The 19,817-nt window shown below is 37.8% G+C and overlaps 2 protein-coding genes across 2 annotated transcripts; both read right to left on the reverse strand.

Annotated features, from left to right (window-relative positions):
* Positions 1 to 161: 161 nt before the first annotated feature.
* Positions 162 to 8,654, reverse strand: MONOS_2450 (uncharacterized protein; the record flags this gene model as incomplete). Its single annotated transcript, XM_067872371.1, has 1 exon — positions 162 to 8,654. One exon carries the CDS (start codon positions 8,652 to 8,654, stop codon positions 162 to 164), a length of 8,493 nt encoding a protein of 2,830 aa, XP_067730468.1.
* A 6,640-nt stretch (positions 8,655 to 15,294) lies between these two features.
* On the reverse strand, positions 15,295 to 19,681 carry MONOS_2786 (uncharacterized protein; the record flags this gene model as incomplete). The annotated part of the gene is made up of 7 exons (XM_067872735.1): positions 15,295 to 15,767; positions 15,877 to 15,960; positions 16,090 to 16,173; positions 16,387 to 16,496; positions 16,700 to 18,913; positions 19,069 to 19,435; positions 19,496 to 19,681. The coding sequence occupies 7 exons, from the start codon at positions 19,679 to 19,681 to the stop codon at positions 15,651 to 15,653; spliced, it is 3,162 nt and encodes a 1,053-aa protein (XP_067730469.1). The 3' UTR covers positions 15,295 to 15,650.
* Positions 19,682 to 19,817: the final 136 nt, after the last annotated feature.

Here is a 19,817-nt window from a genome sequence, read left to right on the forward strand (position 1 = left end):
TGGATTTTCGAGCAATGCAGTCCCATCAGCGCTTTAACCATTTGAAAGCTCTTTCATATTATTATTCTTTCTGATTTCTGAGCTTCATTCTCCCCTTCCTTTCATCCTCCTTCGTTTTCTAAAGCAAGCACACAATATTACCTGCCCTGTTCAATAGTCTTCTATCCCGCATCAAGCAACCCCATTTCAGCATCATCCAGAATAATTTCTGATTTCTCTTCCATTTTCTGATTTCTCTTTTTCTTTTTCTTTCTCCTCTTTTGCTTCTCTTCCCCTATTTCTTCTCTTTCTCTCTCTTCCACCACTTCCGTTTCTTCTTCCTTCATCCTCTTCATCCCTTGCTCTTCTGAATCCTCTCCAATCATCGAAAAATGTCTACTTGGGTCAGAAGATATCCCAACATAATATTCTGCTGGATTTCCTTTTCTTCCATCATCGGCAGCAACCCCACCATATTCCTCTAATCCAATCTTGGATCCGCCCCTCTCATCCCGAATTTCATCAACATCTTCCATTTGTTTTCGTTTCTTCCCTTTCCTTCTCTTCCCCTTTTTAGCTTTTCTATCTCTTTTTGGCATATTCACATCTTCCTTTCCATATGCACAAGCACCATTTTCCATGCTTCCGTCATCTCCGCTGCTCATAAGCGTGGCAACTGTCTGTATTTCAATATAATTCACTGGCACAACCTCGATCACTTCCTCATAATCAAATCCACTCTCCACCATTTCTTTGTTTTCACACTCCTCCAGCTCCCCTCCTTTATCTGATGACACCCTCATCTCATTCCTCATTTCTTCTGTCAATAATGTTTGCATCTCCCCCTTTTCTTCCTCTTCTTCCTCAACTCTTTTTGCAACATCTTCTTTTCTCCATTCCCCTTTCTCCATATTCGTTGATTCTTCATAATCTCCATCTTCATCTCTCCTTCCGCCTCTATGCTGTTTCTTTCTCAGTTGCACAGCAATCATAACAATTACAAATAATAGAATCGCAATAACAACAATGCATGCGATAAATGCAAATAAACTCCATTCAATTTTATCCCCTCTTTTGTTGATATTATCATCTCCTTCTCGTTCATTTTCATTCTTTTCATTTTCCGGCTCACTCTTGTTTATCACAACCAACTTATTTGTGGACGACAAGATCCCTTTCCCAAACAGGATGCTCATGCTCACTTCTGTTTTGTTCTCGATCACTTTCACCAAATCCGACGAGATTACAGAATGAACTTCGTTTTCTGTAATGCACTCATTCTCTTCTATCTTTTGTGTTTGGATACGCTCAACTTCCCCGTCTTTCATGCTTATCTTCAGCGACAAGTTGCACGGAAGAAGCAGCTTCCCCAGAATAATCAAATCCATGCTCCCACTCGCCTGTGTTGTGTTCTTCACTTCTTCCAGAATCGAGATGAAATACGATGATCCTCTTTCTGAAGCTATCCCTCCCAATTGGCATCCTTCGTCCAATATCCAAAGCGATGAGTTATCTTTCAGTCCATCTCCTCCTTTCACGCTCGCGACATTCAGTTCGCTGTTCCCTGTGCAAATCACATTCCTTCGCGCTGATCCGTATCCCTCAATAGAAGGGTTGTTGTTCTCAAATTCACCTTTCTCAATCTTCACATTCCCTCCACCCACCCACAGCCCACCTCTCTTGCTCTTCATAATCGTTGTTTCCCTCATCACCACTTTGCTATCTTCAATATCAACCAATGACCCATTCCATTCACATAATCCTTCTTTTCCTTCAACCTCTTCATTGATAATCTCCCCTTCTTTTTCTCCATCAAACACACATATCTCAACCTTCACGTCTTTGCACTGACTCACCCGCATCATGCTTCCCTTCTCCACCGAATTCGCGCTTTTTTCAAACGAGCAGTTCAGCACACTCACCTCTTGCTCGGCATCTTCCATACCAATCGCACACTCTTCAGACAGTACAGTTACATTCTCTATCGTCATGATCTTCATCACCACTTTCGCTTTTCCTCCAACACTCACAACATCTCCCTCACTTTTGATATTTGAAATGCTCGTTTCAAGCAGCGTCACATTCGATTCTCTGTTGAATAATAGTATCGATCCTGCTGAATGCAAATCTTTAAATGTTGAATCAAATATCCTCAGCTCTCCGCTTTCCACACCCACAACCGAACTGTTCAGCTTCATATCAACCGTTGTTGCTGATGAGTAGAACTCGCATTTTTGGATCTCCATTGACCCGTTCTTCACTTTCAGGATGTAGCTGTGAGAAGCCTCAAACGTATCTTCAAACTCGAATGAGCACCTCTCCACAGCGCTTTCGTTTATAAACTCCATGATGCAATCCTTTTCTTCCGATTTCTCAATCTTTGATTTCAACCTCACAATCGCCTGAGACTTTTTGAACGATCTGACAACCAGATCTCCAATCACACATTCTCCCGAAACCACTCCTTCTCCGTCAATCAGAATCGCATTCATCACTCCTTGCTCAATGTGGTCAATGGCACCATTGATGCTGCTGCATGGATTGCCCTGAGCCCCGCATCGTCTGCTGTCGTTCCCTGACCCATTCAAAAACACTTGAAGACCTTTGAAGTATGTGATCCGAGGAATAACATCCATGTCAGTATTCCCTTTTAAATCGCTCCCGCAGATGGAGTTGTTTGTGCCCAATGACTCCTGGTTGTAGTTCAGCGAGAACAGCGTTTCGTTGATCTGGTCATAAATTGAATGGCATTTGATGAATATGTCTTTCCCCACATGTGCCTCGTTCAGCCTGAACAAGATATTCACAATCTTGAAATTCAGAGATGGAATCTGACTTTCATCATCAATGTTAACATTTGGATCGGCTCCATCGATGAACAGCCCTCCGCCGCGCCCTGACTCCATCGAGCATCTGCATGTCGAAAACGTGCTCCCATTCACCTTCAAAACCGATTCTTCACTCTTCAGCACCACTTTCATTCCTCCTCCTTCTGTGTTCAAATCGCTCCTGCACGTGGACATTGTGCAGTCCTCGATCGTGCAATCTATCGCATTCTCAAACGATCCCAATTCAATGACGCTTGCACTGCTTCCTTCGTTCTTGATGGTTTCAAACCAACAGTACACAACTTTCAACACAGGCTTGTTGCCATTCAAATGAGTATTTTCATTTCCATTCATCTGGTTTTCCTCTTCTGTCATCGAAATCAGGCTGTTTGCTGTCAAAGTGGCTGATGAAATGTTCACATTCTGAATCGTCACCTGGCTCGCACTTGGGCTGAAAGCAATGAACCCTTTCAATTCGTTGATCTTATTCAACGTGCTGCTCTGAATTGCAGCGCTCCCTCCGTTCACTTTTATCACGCAATATGCAAAACTTTCAACCGTCCCACTCGATGACCCAAATGAGCAGTCTGTGACCGACAAGACTGTATTCGTTCCTGACGATTCAATGAATACTTCATGATTGGTGGTGATGCTTGGCTTGATGAATGATAAATTGAAGAATGACAGACTCACATTCGACGATATCATTGCACCACTGCTGACAGCATTCCCATCTTCATCAGTAATTGTCACGCTTGTCCCTTTCTTTGTTCCTTTTATCGCAACAGCTGGAGCTTCTGAATCTGGAGAAGTTGGCAACGAAGACAAGAATGATATCGGATGGCTCAGCGATCCTGAATCCCCAATGCTGACATGAGATTCGCCTTTTCCAAGTGGCTCATATCTCAGTGATATCAAGTGGTCAATCGATGAGCATGGTGCTTCAGAAAACCCACACCCGCTGAAGTCTCCTCCTTTCTCTTTCGATACATACCCTTTCTCGCTCCAGTTATCCCACAAATACACAACCAATGGAATCACATATCCATTTTCTCCTGTTGTCTTCCTTTCCCATCCACACAGCTCATCCAATGACTTCTTATCACTTGCACTCAATTCCTCTTTCAGTTTTTCGTTTGACATAACCTCGTCCAGCTCATTTCCCGATATGAACACTTTCTTCCCTTTCCAGGCATTGCATCCCTCAAATGCCATTCCATCCAACACAAATGATTCCATTGTATCTGCCAAGCTCACAAACATCCCTCCTCCCATTCCTCTTCCTTTCTGCAAGCTGTCTTCTGTTGGCACCTGGCATCCTTTGAATGTTGCGCTTTTGATCTCCAAACTTCCTCCGTTCTCAACTGAAATCATCATCCCTCCTCCTTTCATCCCACTTCCACCTGTGCATGTTGTTGAAATGCTGCAGTTATCCACAACTGCGCTTCCTCCTTCTTTTATCGCAGCACCAATGCAACCTCTTCCTTCTCCGCTCCCGTCTTCCACCGTCACTCCACTCACTCTGCTGTTCTTGATGTCCAATTTCTCTCCATTTGTCATCGTTATTGGCGACTTCCCGTTCATCGTCAGTGTCGGTACAATTTCCATCATCAATCCATCCACAATCAGTTCTCCCCCCTCAATGTTCAGGATGTTGTATCCAATCTTTTCATTAGCCAATGCATCGCTTGCAAACGAGACAGAACAGCTTGTTATCGTGATTGTTGATGACGAAGAATGGACAAATGCAGTCCTCCTTCCATTGATAACTTTATTCATTACAAATGCCAAATTATTCATTTCAAATGATTTTGTGCACTCGATAAGGCCAATTTGATTTATGTCCCCTCCATCCTTAACATCAACCTTCATCTTCTTTCCTGCTGTAACTGCTTTTCCTGTCAAGCTCACATCAAATGAAAGCACTTTCATTTCACTTTTTATTGATGATTCAGAAGAAACCTCAACTGCCTGCATGTTTTCCTTAACTCGACTGGTCACACAATAATCAATGGATTGGCACCCAAACTTCTCAAATCCACAAGAGTTGTGATCATATGCCATGCTTCCGCTCCCATCGACAGTCAACTTCGATCCGATTGAGAACAAATACACAAACAGCGGAATCACTTTCTCATCTTTCCAATCCTCACTCCCGCAAAACTTCAATTCATCCGATGGAATGGCGCTTTTATCAAAAAATTTGAAAGAGTTTGCATTCACTTTTGTTCCAAGCAATATCGTTGAATCGCAACAAACAAACATATCCTTCCCATATTGTGCATCATTCAGCGATGAAGATGTCGATGAAAACTTAACATTTTCGGCAATTTCCATCTTGCAGTTCGGACTCGCCATTGTCAGCATCATTCCTCCGCCTCTTCCTTTGGTTCCTCCTCCGTTGTTCTTCGCCTCGCATGAATCGATTGTGCTCGTCCCATTCACAACAACACTTCCATCTCCATCTAAGCTCACGCATATCCCTCCTCCTTTTCCAATCTCTTGTGATGTCCCTTGGCAGTTGCAGTTTATTACAGTGCACGTTTCAATCACAGCAATCCCAACCTTTCCCTCTCCTTCCTCATACTGTGTTCCAACTGCTCCTTTTATCAGCCCCCCGTCTCCATTAATCTTTCTAACGTTTGCTATGTTGCATCCTTTGAAATACACAACACTCACCCCTGCCACAAACTCAACAAACGAATGCCCATCAAATGTCAGACCTTCTCTGATTTCAAATTGCTCCATTCTCAGTTTTCCTGACAACGCATTTACAAAGCTGTATCCAATCGATTGGCTAACAGCACTGTCTGGCGAACTAGCAACCGAGCAGTCTGTGATATTGAACGACGGCGAGTGTGCCGAAATCATCGCCGATGCACTGGACAGAGCAGATGGAATGCTAAATTTGATCTTTTTAATTGAGCATCTGCTTTGCACATCGATCAAGAATTCTATAGATTCAAAAGTGGCTGGCACCTTCACCTCGATTGCCGTCCCTTTTGTGGCACATGAAATCTCCCATTCAAAGGAATCGGCCATGGCAACCTTTTCGACAAGCACGAATTCTGGATCTAACTCTATATTTTTATTTCCCCCTGAAAATCGCGCCTGCGCAGTGTGTGCGATGGTGGCACACGGATAATAATCGAGCCCGCAAAACCACGAATTGTATCCCCCCAGATTATTCTTTGCCTTCCCAACATGTGCCGCACCGGATATTGTGTCCAAAAATATATTCAGAGGGAATTGCCCCATTGTTGTGTCACTCCGATCATATCCCACCAACTCGTTGAATTTTGAACTGTCATGCTGGACATTCAGCGTTGAGGAGTTTCTTTTCCAGCTTGCAGAATTGCTCCCATTTACAAACACATAATTTCCGCCAGAATTTGCTTCGCACCCTGAAAAGTCGACAGAAACAATTGAGAAGTCGTGTGAGTTATCATCCAGATACAGCATTATCCCGCCACCATATCCGCTGCACTTGCATCTGTTGAATTTTGTTAATGTTTCAACCTGCAACTTGCTTGATGATTCCAACTCGACCTTGATCCCACCACCACTTCCAGCCTTGCACTCGCAATCTTCGATTGTCACATTCTTGACCATAAACGTCTCTCCAGCCTTCACACTCTTTGCAACAACCACCCCATCTCCTTCAGTCAACTTCACATTCGTCACCTTCACATTCGCCAGCTCGCTATCTCCTGATGCTGTGGCTGTCAAAAACAATGCAGAAGAAGAAGAAGAAGAAGATATATCCGACTCAGAGAACAAGGATTTTGAGATATTCATATTTATGATCTCCACATCGGTCATCAACAGCTGCGACAGCGGCACCACAAACACTGACGAAGACATCACATAGTTTCCTGAAGAAACACTCGTTGTGATCACAACATCCTCCAATGAGAGTGACCCACTCCCATCAGACACCACAACCACACTCGGTGAAGAAGGATTTGCATTTGAGTTGCAATCAACCTTCATGTGCAATAAACCAAGATGACCTGTTGACACGCTGAACAGCGCCCCAGCTGATGAAAGTGCTCCTGTTTCGATCGAGCTCTTATCTTTGTCTTTCCCAATGACTGAAATCTTCTTTGTCCCAGTCTCAACTGTTGCTGTCTCACTTTGATGATTCCCTTCCATCAGTGTGACTGACAGGCTCACTTGAATCACGCTCTTTTCAACTGCAACTCCAATGGTCCTGCATGCACTTGACTCATCCAATCCACACAGATCATCTTCACCGCCACCGCTCACAGCCACAAACCGATTGAGAATCCCTCTCTTCAGCCAATCCCACTTTTCCCTGTGCTGATATGTCCAACTCTCTGAACTCGATGCATCGTATGCATAGCACACTCTCTGATCATCTGCATTCGTTGTGTAACATTCATAGAACGGATTATTCGAGGATAAATATAGGTTATATTGATCTTCATAATAAACATCATGACCATGAGGCAGATCTCTTGAACATCTACAGTCGTGAAAGAAAAGGAAATAGCAAAAAATAATATCATTTTGTAATCCTTGCCTGTGTGGATACAAATCCAATCCCCCACCATGAGAAGACGCAGAGCACGATATGAATTGAATGTTCCTCATTTTGAATGATGTTGGAACACTATGGCAATACATACCCCCACCCCATGAATTGGTAATTGAGCACGAAGTGAAGCTGCAGTCAAACACACACGCACTCTCCCCTTCTCCACTTTCTGTTCCGATGCATCCTGTTCCTGAAACCAGAAAATTTTCGAGAAAAAGTCCTCCTCCATCATAAACTGCTTTACAATTCTGGAATTCACATCCGCTGATTCGAACGCATGTTGAAATCGTATAAACGAACACTCCTCCTCCCAAATAATTTTGTGCAGTACACGAATCGAATGTGTTATTCAAAATTTCAACAGACTTAATATTATAGCAATGAATACCTCCGCCACACCAATGTGCGACACATTCATTGAATGCACAATGCGAAACTGAAACAGTGGCAGACGATTGACCATGCATGAATATCGCACCACCGTTCGAAGTGCCATCGGAATAAGTGTTGCCGTTTCCTGTTGTTTTTGATTCACTCCACTCACACCAAGTGAATGAATTTGCTCCATTGAATGTTTCGTTTTGTCTGTCAGGCTTCAATGGTACCTCTGCAGTTCCTTCACGTTCAATATTTCTCGTCCGACAACATCCAACAAACGAGGTGTTCGAGACAGTCAGAGAGGCAAAGGGGTTGTTGATGGAGGGGACAATCCCACCATCATATGCATCGCAGACTGATGAGAACGAGCAGCTATTCATCAGACATGAGGTTTGGATTGACGTAGAGGTTGAAGGCGAACATGCATCACCCGCTGTTGAAATATTGAAAAATGTCAAATGAGAAAGGGATATTAGGGGTATTGAAGGAGATGAGAGGAATGGGGCTGATGAGACACAAAAAGAAGAGAAGTGTGATTCACTCACTGAAATACTCCCTTCAATGCCTTCTCCATCTCCTTCTCCTTCTCCTTCTCTTCCTCTATCTCTTTCTCTTCCTCCTTCTTCTTTTTCTTCACCTCCACTCTTCTCCCCTCCATATCCCTTCCCTCCAAACAGCCTGCCTGAATAGATCTCTCCCCCTCTTCTCCATCCATTCAATGTGATATTCGTTAATATCCCAATGCTCCCACTCAGATCAAATACCCCTGCCTCATTGTCCTTCCCCATCCCCACAACACACCCTCTCACCACAACCACGCTTCCCCTCCTTCCACGTACCACACTCCCACACTCACTCCCGATCAGCCCAATCTCCTTCAATTCAATCGACGAATTAATTAATCTCATATTTCCGCTGATATGGCTTTGTTCGCTTGTCCGTTCATAATAATTGAAAGAAAAAATAGAATTTGTATCTCTGTGTTTGTTTTGTTTGGTGTGCTTAACTTCATCCAGATTTTCATAATTCTCTCTATTTTTGAGCAATTCTTCATTGCCAAATGAGCATGCACCTGAAAATGTAATCACAGATTCACATCATAAAAATATATTAAAGGCAGAAATTGCATACTTTTCATCGATGTATACACATTCATATCGCTGTTTTTATCATTGAAAACAACATTCGAGCCAGGTGAATGATCGACTGTTACCAATTGGTATCTATGATGGCAATTAATAATGTATATATATACGCATATCGGAAAAATCAAATATCTCATGCTAATTGAGAAATGCGCAATCAAAGAAAAGAAGAATAAAATAATGGTAATAATGATTAATTAATTTCTCTTTCACTTTGTTCAGAAGTATTTTATCCTTTCCAATCATATTGCACATTATAGAGAAAGATTTTTATTTGGAATGATTAATGATCAAAGCTTAGATTTCCATGTTTTTTTCTATTTTCAATTTGTTGTTTCTTCAATTGTGATGTGGGACGTGATTTTTTGCTTTTTGAATTTTGTTCCACATGGAACTTTCAAAGATTTTCCTCAATTTTTGTATATTTCTATATAATATTTGCATGAGAATGTCAGAAAAATAATTAAATTATTAAAGAAAAATTTTGGAACAAATTATTGATTTTTTCATAAATGGAAGTATTCTGCCCCATATTTCCTTCTGATAGAAAATTGAAATAAAAGAGGAATTGTGGGCAGATAACGACCGGTGAAAAAATTCGATTTTTATGTATTTATTCATTAATTCGATTGTTCTTTAAAAAGCAAGTATAATATTTTGAAAGTGATTTTCGAATTACAGTGTGGTAATTTATAACCCGAATATTTTTTTGAAAACCCGAACAAAAAATAAATAAATGGGACAAAATATTTGACTTCAGGCATTTTCATTGAAAAATTATGTATCAAAGATGATCTTTTTGTGATCAAAAAATTTGAAAAAAATGGGTTTATTTTTTGAAATACATGTGATGTCACATAACATGATGTTATCATATCAATGATATTTGCTTACAAATATGAAAATCAAATTTATTTTGAAATCTGAGAAAGTTTTGAAATGTTATAAGAAAAATAATTTTTTCGTGCTTTGTGCAAAAAAAGCTTGAAAGTCCGTATTTTCCCCCAAATATCTTTTTTTGTGCAGTGTATTGATTTCGTTTTTAAAATATTATTAATAATTAATACAATCAACAAGCTCTTATTTCACAATTTTTCGAGTATTTGGGTGATTATTTTTGAAATCATATATTTTTTCTGTGTGTTGATTTTTCGAAGTTTGTTTGTCACTGACAAAAGATTTTGAAATCAAATGAGAAAATCATTATTTCAGTTTCAAAAACAAAAATTTTGAGCTGAAATATAGAAATATATATCCTGGATAAGCCTGTTCACTTTTCAGCGTTCGTTAACTGTTATTCAATAAAAATTTTTGCACAGAAAATTATAATTTAAAAATTATGATTTCAAAAATAATCACCCATTTCTTTTTTTTTTTCATCATCAGAATAATCATCATTAAAAATTTTCAATGAATTGAATTATCTTTTTTTCGGTTTTTCATCTTCAAACAAAGTCTTTTTTATTTCTTCATAATCTTTTTCTTCATTTTTTGACTCTTTTCTTTCATCCTTTTCTTTTTTCCATACAATAAAAAATTCTTCATCAGTAATTAATTTTCCAAAATAATCAAACCTTTTCGTTCTTTTCTTCAGAGTGACGGAAGGTTCTTTTGGAAGCTTGGCTGACACTTCGTGCCACTGATGAGACAGAATTCCGCTCTTCGCAAATGTTGATTTGATTGTTGATGACAACAAAGAAGTTTGCAAAACTTGTGGAAGCACATTAGCTAGCGCTTCTCGTCGCAAAACAACAGAAGAAGAAGAAGGTGCTTCATAATTAGAATTTATGGTCTTTTTTAAAAACAGCTAATACTCCACGATCCAACGGCTGTGCGATGTGAGTGGTGTGGGGCATGAAGGTGACGAAATCTATTGAAGAATCGGCAAACTACTTCCATAAGTCTGGCTGTGCTCTTGAAGAATGGGAATCAAGAAGGAGAAGGCAACGATTTTCACTCTTCTTCAAAGTTTCTCTTCTTTGCGTGATCCCTGGAAGCAACGCTTCTTCATTGTGTTTGAGGAATAGAGCTTCTGTCATCCAGCCTTCATTTTCGCTGCAAACATCCAACTGTGAACTCAGAACAAGGCGCAGTTCATCAGGTTATTTGTGACAAAGCAACAACATGAAGCTTTTTAGGCAACATCCATCAGCTGCAGCTGCAACGACAAGAGTTGCATTTGGCATGTTCATCGGTATTTTGGAGAAACCAACAGACATGTCGGAAGGATGGAAAACAAGAGAAGAGAAAGAATCAGAGAGTCGAAGAAAAAATTAATCAATATTGAAGATGAGAGAGTTAGAATAATGATGTTAATCATGAAGGTCTGGTTGAAGGGTGAAAAATGGATGGAGAGTTTGCTGATAAGATAAAGAGAACCGTTGGATATCGAAGTTTCGAGGATAGAAGCCTTAACCTCGGTGTTCCTGTTGGTGTATTGACAGGGATAGGCTTTTAAAATGTTCACTTCTTCATCTTCTTCATCGAAGTTGTCTTTTTTCCTATCATTGATAACAGTGTTCATCTGAATATATAAAAAATGAATAAATACAACAAATAATAAATTGTTACAAACTAATTTCCTCATTTGCGCAGAATTGAAACTTGTCCCACTTTCACAGTCAATTTTCAACACTCAAAATATCGTTTCCTTTTCTTCTTTCATGAATAATTCTGGTCTTCCATTTTTCCCTGCCTTCCATCCTTTTTCCAAAGCAATAACAGCCCTATCAATTGCCAAGCAAGTGAATTCCTTCGTATTTGCAGCATCAGCAACCCGAGCTTCTTCATTAGCGATAATTGTTGCAATACATTCTTATCCACTTTCAATATGGCGATATAAAAAGGATCTCATTAAACTTTTGTTTTTCTTGAGTCTTTGTTGCTTTTTATTTTCCACAACACTTATATAAAAAAAAATATTGTAATGATCATTTTTTATTTAAGAAAAATAATATTTTGAAATGTCATTTAAAAAAAACAATTTTTCAATTTTTTCCTGACATAATGAACCAGGTTGCTATTTCCAAATCTTGTCAGGGGAGGTGCTGATATGAGATGGAGGAGCTAACACCCCCATCTCCCCCCTTCAAAAATGAGGGATAGTAGTTCGATAAAAATTTCTAACTGCATTCTTTTCTTTATATACAATATACAACAAATATAAATATAAAAAGTGGGTTGATAAAACTTATTATTGGGTGATTTTTTTTTTTTTTTTTTTTTTTGAAGATATCAAAAAAATCACCCAATAAAAAAAGTTAGTGTTTAAAAAATTATTTGGGTTAATAAATCACACTCATTCATAAATTAGAAGACCTTTCTTTAAAAATCCAACAGGAATGAATATTTTGTACACCATCTTCCTTTTTATAAAAAAACCCAAATTAGTTGATAAAATTATCAGCTTGTTGGTTGATAACCCGGGTTATAGAAGATGACCAGTGAAATTTTCCTTATGATCACCCCCTTTATAAATTGTTATGAAAAAACAACGAGAGAAATTCAACCTTCGCAGATTTTTATCTTTTCTTTCTTCGTCTTAATATTGAAAGTTTTCAACGATTCAGCTTTGAATCCGAAAAATAATCCTAAAAGATGGTTTCAGAGCATCATATGCATTCAATGCTGGATTGATTTCAAAGAGTGCATACTACAGAGCTGAAAGGCGAAAACTGAACATAGAGACGTCGGAATAAATGGGAGGCCATGGAAAATCAGAAAAAAGTATCGCAATGGAATATCAAAGCAAATAAAAACGATTTACACAGTCTCAAGGGAATAACTGCAAAGCAATGAACAAATGCAGTTTGAATTTAATAATATCAATTATTAAATTATTTTTTTTTACGAATAAGCAAGTTTTATTTCTTCTTCAAAAAAGAACGAAAGATTGAATAAAAAGGCTGTGAACAAAAAGTGGGGAAATTCTTTTATTTCCAAAATGAAAGGACCTTTATCAAAAAAGCCTACAAAACTTCCAATAAATAGAATCGAACACTCAACAAGGCTTATTTTGCTTCCTTTTTTTTTTTGAAGAGTTGGAAAAATCGCATAAGAAGAAAAAATATTGTTAGAAATTAATATCAAATCTGGATGAAACTTATATCAAAAGAGACATAACTGAATCAACGAAGATTATTTCTCTGCCGGATTGTCCCAGCTCAATTTCTCAAGAAGAACCACTTCCTCCATCTATTTCCTTGCTTTTAATGATTTCCGCTGATGGGGAACATTGAAAAACTTCAATGATCAGTTGTTCATCATTTCTACCCCAGGAATATTAACAGGCTAACTCCGACAACTTTGTTTTTCCTGCCACCACAAAAAAGGGATGGATTCCACATAATTTTTTGACCTATACAAATATGTTGTTGTTGATTCAAATGATAAAGGAAGAAAACTGATGGGATTATCTTAGTTTTCTGCGTGCCTACATATGAATGGTGCCACAACACACTCAAACAAAGATGTTTTTGAATTGGCAAAGGGAAATAAGATCGATATTGTGTTTATTCCTTCGCACACCTCACATATCTTCCAGCCATAAGATAAATATGTTGATGCAAATATTAAGAAAATAATTTACACATCTGATATAGACTTTGAACGAAGAAATGCAACCTCAAACAGAGCCAATTTCGTAAAAAAATTAAAAGAAGCATTATCAGAAGCATTAAAGCCTTCGACCATCGTCGTATCTTTCAGGGATTCTGGCATTTGGCCCTTGAATCCAGAAATAATATTGAAAAGCCAAAGTGAAACATCTCCAATTAAAGATTGCGAAACTTCCATCAACAAAATCCACTAGGTCGATAACTCTAAGGGTAGAATTTACACTCACGATAAAGTTTATTTATTTATTCACACAATACATTTCATTGAGCCTTTTTAATAACTTTTTTCTATGAAAAAAATTTTTCGCGGGTTATCTTCCAACTTACTTTCGTTTTCCGTAACCCTAATAAACGAATTAGCAAAGAAGAAATCGGCATATAAGTGTGATATCAGACAACGAAAAAAAAAATTTTTTTTTTTCTTTTCTTTTCTTTTCTTTTCTTTTCTTTTTCTTTTTCTTTTTCTTTTTCTTTTTCTTTTTTTTCTTTTTTTTTCTTTTTTTTTTTTTTTTTTTTTTTCTTTTTTTCTTTTTTTTCTTTTTTCTTTTCATTTTTCATTTTTTTCTTTTTTTCTTTCTTTCTTTCTTTTTTTTTTTTGAATCTGACATGCAAAAATATGTATTTCATTCATTTTAAAAAAGTTCAAATGCTCGGAAAACATTTTCTCAAAGAAAACTTATTTCTAAAATTTGATTTTTTTTGTATCATTCCTTATGTGTGACATTAAAAAAACAGATAACTTCCAAAATTGCTTTTTTTAATTCATATGAAATTTTTTTGTTTATAAATGGGGAAAAATATTTTGCTTCATGCGTTTTCATAGAAAAATTATGAACATTTCATTGATTTTTTTATATCAAAAAACAAAATTATATGTGGTTCATTTTCTGAAATACGTGCGAAAACACTGAACATTATGTTGTGATATAATTGATTCCTATTTACGGATATGAAAATCAAATTTGATTTGAAATCTGAGAAAGCTAAATATAGTTATGAGTGAAACAATTTTTCAATGCCTTGTGCAAAAAAAGCTTGAAAGTCAGTATTTTCCTTTATCAATTAAAATTCAAACCGAAATATTAAACAAAAAAATATGAATTAAAAAACAATCACATAAGTATTTAACAAATATGGCTAATTTTTTTTGAAAAGTTCCTTTTGTTTAATTTTCAAATAAGATAAAAATTTCATATTTCGATCAAATTTCTGTTCCCACTCATAAAATTTCACTGAAATGGAAACAGAACCTAAACAAAGTTATTATTTCCATTTCAGAAAAGTTTCGTGAGTGGGAACAGAAAATTGATAAAAATATGAAATTTTTATCTTATTTGAAAATTAAACAAAAGGAACTTTTCAAAAAAATTTAGACATATTGTTCATTTTTAATACTTGAAAAACAAAACAAAGAATGTTGTTCATTCAAAACATCAACCTTTTGCTTGAGATTTTTCAAAATTTATCATTCAATGAGTATTTTTTTGTATTGATTAGTTTGAACATTATAAAAATGTTTGTTATCACATGTTCAAAATTTTCTGAAAAGTTCCTTTTGTTAAAATTTCAAATATAATAAATATTACATATTTCGATCAAATTTCTGCTTCCACTCACCAAATTTCATGAGAATGAATATATTATTCTTATCAAGAATTTGTTTTCATGACAGTGAAGTATTTTTTGTGGGAGCAGAAATTTGATCGAATATGACATTTTTTCTTTATTTGAAAATAAAACAAAAGGAACTTTTCAAAAAAAAAAAAAAAAAAAAAAAAAAAAAAAAAAAAAAAATACACTTTGTTTCCTTTCTTTTTTCCTTTGAGATCAAGAAAGGTGAACAAAACACGAGGAAGTGTGATTTTTTAAAAAATCTTCAACATAAATCATTTGGAAAAAAATTAAAAATTAAAAATAACAATGTAAATTTTTGAATTCACAACAAAATATTACAAAAAATAAATAAGAATATATTTGATGAAATAATGTGATTATCAATTGCAATAAGTTACACATATTTTTTCTTTTTTGGAATGAAAGTAATATTTTTTTAAAAACAGAATTAGGATCAACTTCAAAAACAATTATTAAATTGATAATTTTTTGATGTGAAAAGCGATGTGATCCAAGTATTACTATAAATTCACTTTTCATTTTGTGAATTATCAGGTTTAATGCTCGAATTGAATTTGCTTTCAGCAGATGCACATAATTCTATAACATTGGCGTAATCTGACTTGTTTGCGGAAAGCAGCTCACGCTTTTGATTCACATTTTGCATTCAAAATATCGCAATATCAAACATAAAAAAAAATAAAAACATAATAATTAAATCTTGAATGGCTAAAGAACAAAAAGAAACGAGAAACCTTTTTAGCTGTCTCAGTGAAACGTTTAAGTCCGGATGAATCAAACATCGGGATAAATGACTTTATTGCACCAAAACACGATTTCTTAAGGAATTGTTTCGAACGAAATTGGTTAAAACGTCAAAAACAGAAAAAAAAAATTATGAAAAAACGATATATTAATGCATCGTCAATGTAACAGATTGTTAAATAAACAAATGAAAATATACAAACCCTCACTTCTGGATTTGTATCATCAAGCAAAATGACAAGAGTATCATCAACAGCTAAAGCATTGCTGACATAGTTCCGATCCATCTATTAAAAAAAAAAAAAAAAAAAAAAAAAAAAAAAAAAAAAAAAAAAAAAAAAAAAGAAAAAAGAAAAAAAAATGCAATTCACAAGAAATCACCATTGATACACATGCATGACAAAACACATTCATTTTCAAAATGTGTATTCAAAAATTTCCATTTATGCAACATAATGTAATAAATACCGAATGAAGAGCGATAAAATAAAAAATCACACCATCGGAAGAAGAACAGCAGTTGTGTCAAAAGCCACACATCGAATAACATCTTTCTTGTCTTCAAATCTCTTCCAAAGGGATGTTTTCATTTCCTGTAATATTTCATCCTCTAAAAAAAAACAACAAATTGACATAAAATGACAATATAGTTAATTAAATCAATAAAACAAATAAATGAATAGAATTACAAATAAACAAATAAAATAGTATTATTATTGTTTCTCTCTCTTTCACTTTTCTTCTTCTTCTTTCAGTTTTTCTTTCAAAAATCAATTCCTCATATTTTTTTTTTCTTTTTTAAATTCAACACACTAAAATGCACGTTTTTGATGATCTCATTTTGCGAATACATCAGCACAAGCTCAAGCATTCCCAGTGCCCCAAGGCGAATCCCATCCAAGTCGTCGTCCTCAAGCAGCGACGATATCCTCACCCACCACGACTCAATCTCAACCTCTGATCGACACAGCTCCACAGACTTCACAGCACCCCTCTCAGAAGCTACAACGGTTTCGCTTTGCTTCACTTCTTTCTCCAAATCCCCTTCTTTCTTTGCGCTGTCCTCTATCGCTTCTCCTTGCGCCAGTGCAATCGACAGCTTCAGTAGACGGTAGAAGAAAGTCACTACGAAGAACCGTATCTCAGCCTCGATGATTCCAATGCGCCACTTCGTGTTGTCGACAAACAGCGACGAAAACAGCTGCTGCAGAAACGGCACAAACAGCTTCAGCTGCTGATAGTCGCAGGAGATGAAGAAGCATGTCTCCCAGAACGACCGCCGCACCGCTGGCGCCGAAGCCTCTCTCCGCAGCACACTCCCCAAAAACGGGAGAAGATGCGGAAGCAGCGCTGGCAGATACAACACCCCCGCACGTCTGATGATCTGCTGTGTGTGGCGAAGCGCTTGTGTGTTTTCCTTCAAGAGACAGGTGTGCAGTTGCCCAGACGATAAAGAAGCAGGCAATGCCGAGAAATCCTTCAGTGGGTCAGCAGATGAGGTGATTTCTGCCCACAGCGAAGGCATCGACTCCTTTATGACAGCGTCCAAGCACCGCAAGAACAGATCGCCGACAAACGACGAGCCGTTTGCCCGGCTGATGGTAGTGACGAACGACTCAAAGACACGACGCTTCACGAATTCCTCCTCCTTCGGGTGCTGAAGATGCCCCATCTGCCTGCTCCTCTCTTCCAACTCAACAGACAGCACATAATCTTCCCACGCTGTCAAATGCAGAAGGAGATCAAACAGCTCCAGCGCATCGTTGAACGCCATGCTTCCTTCAGTCTTCTCATTGAGAATGGCCACGGACTCAAATGACTGCTCGAGCATTCTCTCTTCCTCCACACTCAGAACAGTAGCATTTCGCAGCTGGCTCAGTCTGGCAGCCGCAGCGCGAGAGAGCGACGAAGTGGATGAGGCGTGTGCCGGATTGGTGAAGAAGGAAGCGGATGAAGTGAGAGTCATCTGCGGGGCCAGGGCAGTCGTCATCGATGGGCGGGCAGGGGCAGCTGTGCTGGGATCGTCGTTGTCGCTGTTGTGAAGCTCCCCAACGATATCGATAATGGCCTCTTTCAGTCTGCTCAGCAGGAAGCGGAATGGATTTACTGAGTGTGAAAAGCGCTTAGTGATGACAGAGGAGGAGGAGGAGGAGGAAGAAGAAGAAGAAGAAGATGATGATGATGATGAAGGTGTGCAAGAACTGGAAGCTGAGGTCTCTTCTGAATCTGCTGAGATTTCAGTCTCTTCTTTTTCTTTTGCTTTTTCTATTTCTTCATTCTCTCCCGTTTGCTGCACAGAATTCAACCACCTTTCCTTTGGCGAGTGTCTTATGATTGCGATCATCGTCTCCATCTCCATTTTCTTGCGTGTGTCGTCAATGAGAAGTGGAAGATACGACTCCGGCGCAAAAAACAGGCCGATCAGCGTGCAGCAGTCGCTTCCGCTGTGGAAGTCCTTCCGTTTTGGTACCTCTTTCATTGCCTCGCAGAGAATGGCCATGATTTCGCCCAGCCGCATCGTGAGGTGCTCGTCTCCGAAGAGAATAACATACTTCAGCTGGCTCATAGCGTGTTCGCGCCGCGTCTCGTCAGGCGTCTTCATCTCTTCCTTCACAGCGCTGATGACTTCGTCGGTGAATGCCCGCACAGCAAAACGGCTTTCCACAGGCGGGCGAGAGGTGTATGGAGCGATCAAGTTGAGTGGGTGTGGGTTTGAAGCAGATTTTGAATTGAGGTGAGATATCGAGGAGGAGGAAGAAGAAGAAGAAGAAGATGATGATGATGAAGCGGAGGCTGATGAACGTGTTTGAGAAGGAAACAGTATTTTCTGTGGTTTTGGCTTTGATGAGCCAAAGGGAGCTGTCATTGGAGTAACAACAGATTTGGCCTTTTCAGCCTCTTTCACAAGAACAGTCCAGGCTTCTTCAACAAGCGGTGCTGACTCCAAAAGCGAAGGCGCTCTTTCTAATCTCTTTTCATCTGCAATGTACTGTTCTCCCCAGCGTTTGATTATGTCAACAGCTTTTTCTGTGTATTATGAGAAATTGAATCAAATAAAAAAACAAACGATAAAATTAGGAAAACAACACAAATGTACAAAAAGCACTTGTTGATTTAATCAATAATCTCTAAAATGAATAACACAAAAATAGCACATAAAAATCATTCCCTTTTGAACAAACTTTGAATTTCTGGTATGTTATCCCCAAGCAACGAAAGGAGTGGAGCAGTAAATATCTTTGCATATAAATGCCGATCCATAATTGTACAAAGACAGGTTTCAATAAGTTCTGCAGTTTTCATTCGTGTCATCCAATTCGAATCATATGCCAAAAGAGCAATTTGCGACTTCAGCTTCAATCCTATCTCTTCATCATATGCTTGATTATTCTTAACCATCACTCCAATGCTTTCAAGCGCTTCAACTTTGACAGCTGCCTTTGCTTGACCTGATCTTAAAATTCCGTGCAATTGGTTAAAAATCAAATGAAGTCCGGTTTCTTCAAAAGCCAAGCGAGATAACAAAATGTTTGACATATGGCATGCAGCCTTTTCCAAAAAGTGTTGATTTTGTTCATAAAAATTTTCATTCACAAAAGCACAACAAACCTTTTTAACTTCAACTTCTTTGTTTATTGCACAAAAGCCAACAAATTCCATGAGATCTTTCACCATTGACGCAAGCTCATCATCACTACAAAGCTTCGCAACTTCAACCATCATCACTGCTTCATTCTTCTGTTCGTCTGTAATGTGATAATCGCTATCTTTCATTTTTTCTTTAAAAACAGGCATTAAAATTGTAGCTAATCCATTACAATACAAATGACATTCAACAATTAATATGTATAATATATTCCGCACTAAATCGCTCCATATAAATCCATTTTTTGATTGTAACAATAGTGCAGAACAGTTTTTCATAAAAGTT

The sequence above is a fragment of the Monocercomonoides exilis genome (genome assembly GCF_001643675.1).
Source record: "Monocercomonoides exilis strain PA203 chromosome Unknown scaffold14-1859848, whole genome shotgun sequence".
Lineage (NCBI taxonomy): Eukaryota > Preaxostyla > Oxymonadida > Polymastigidae > Monocercomonoides > Monocercomonoides exilis.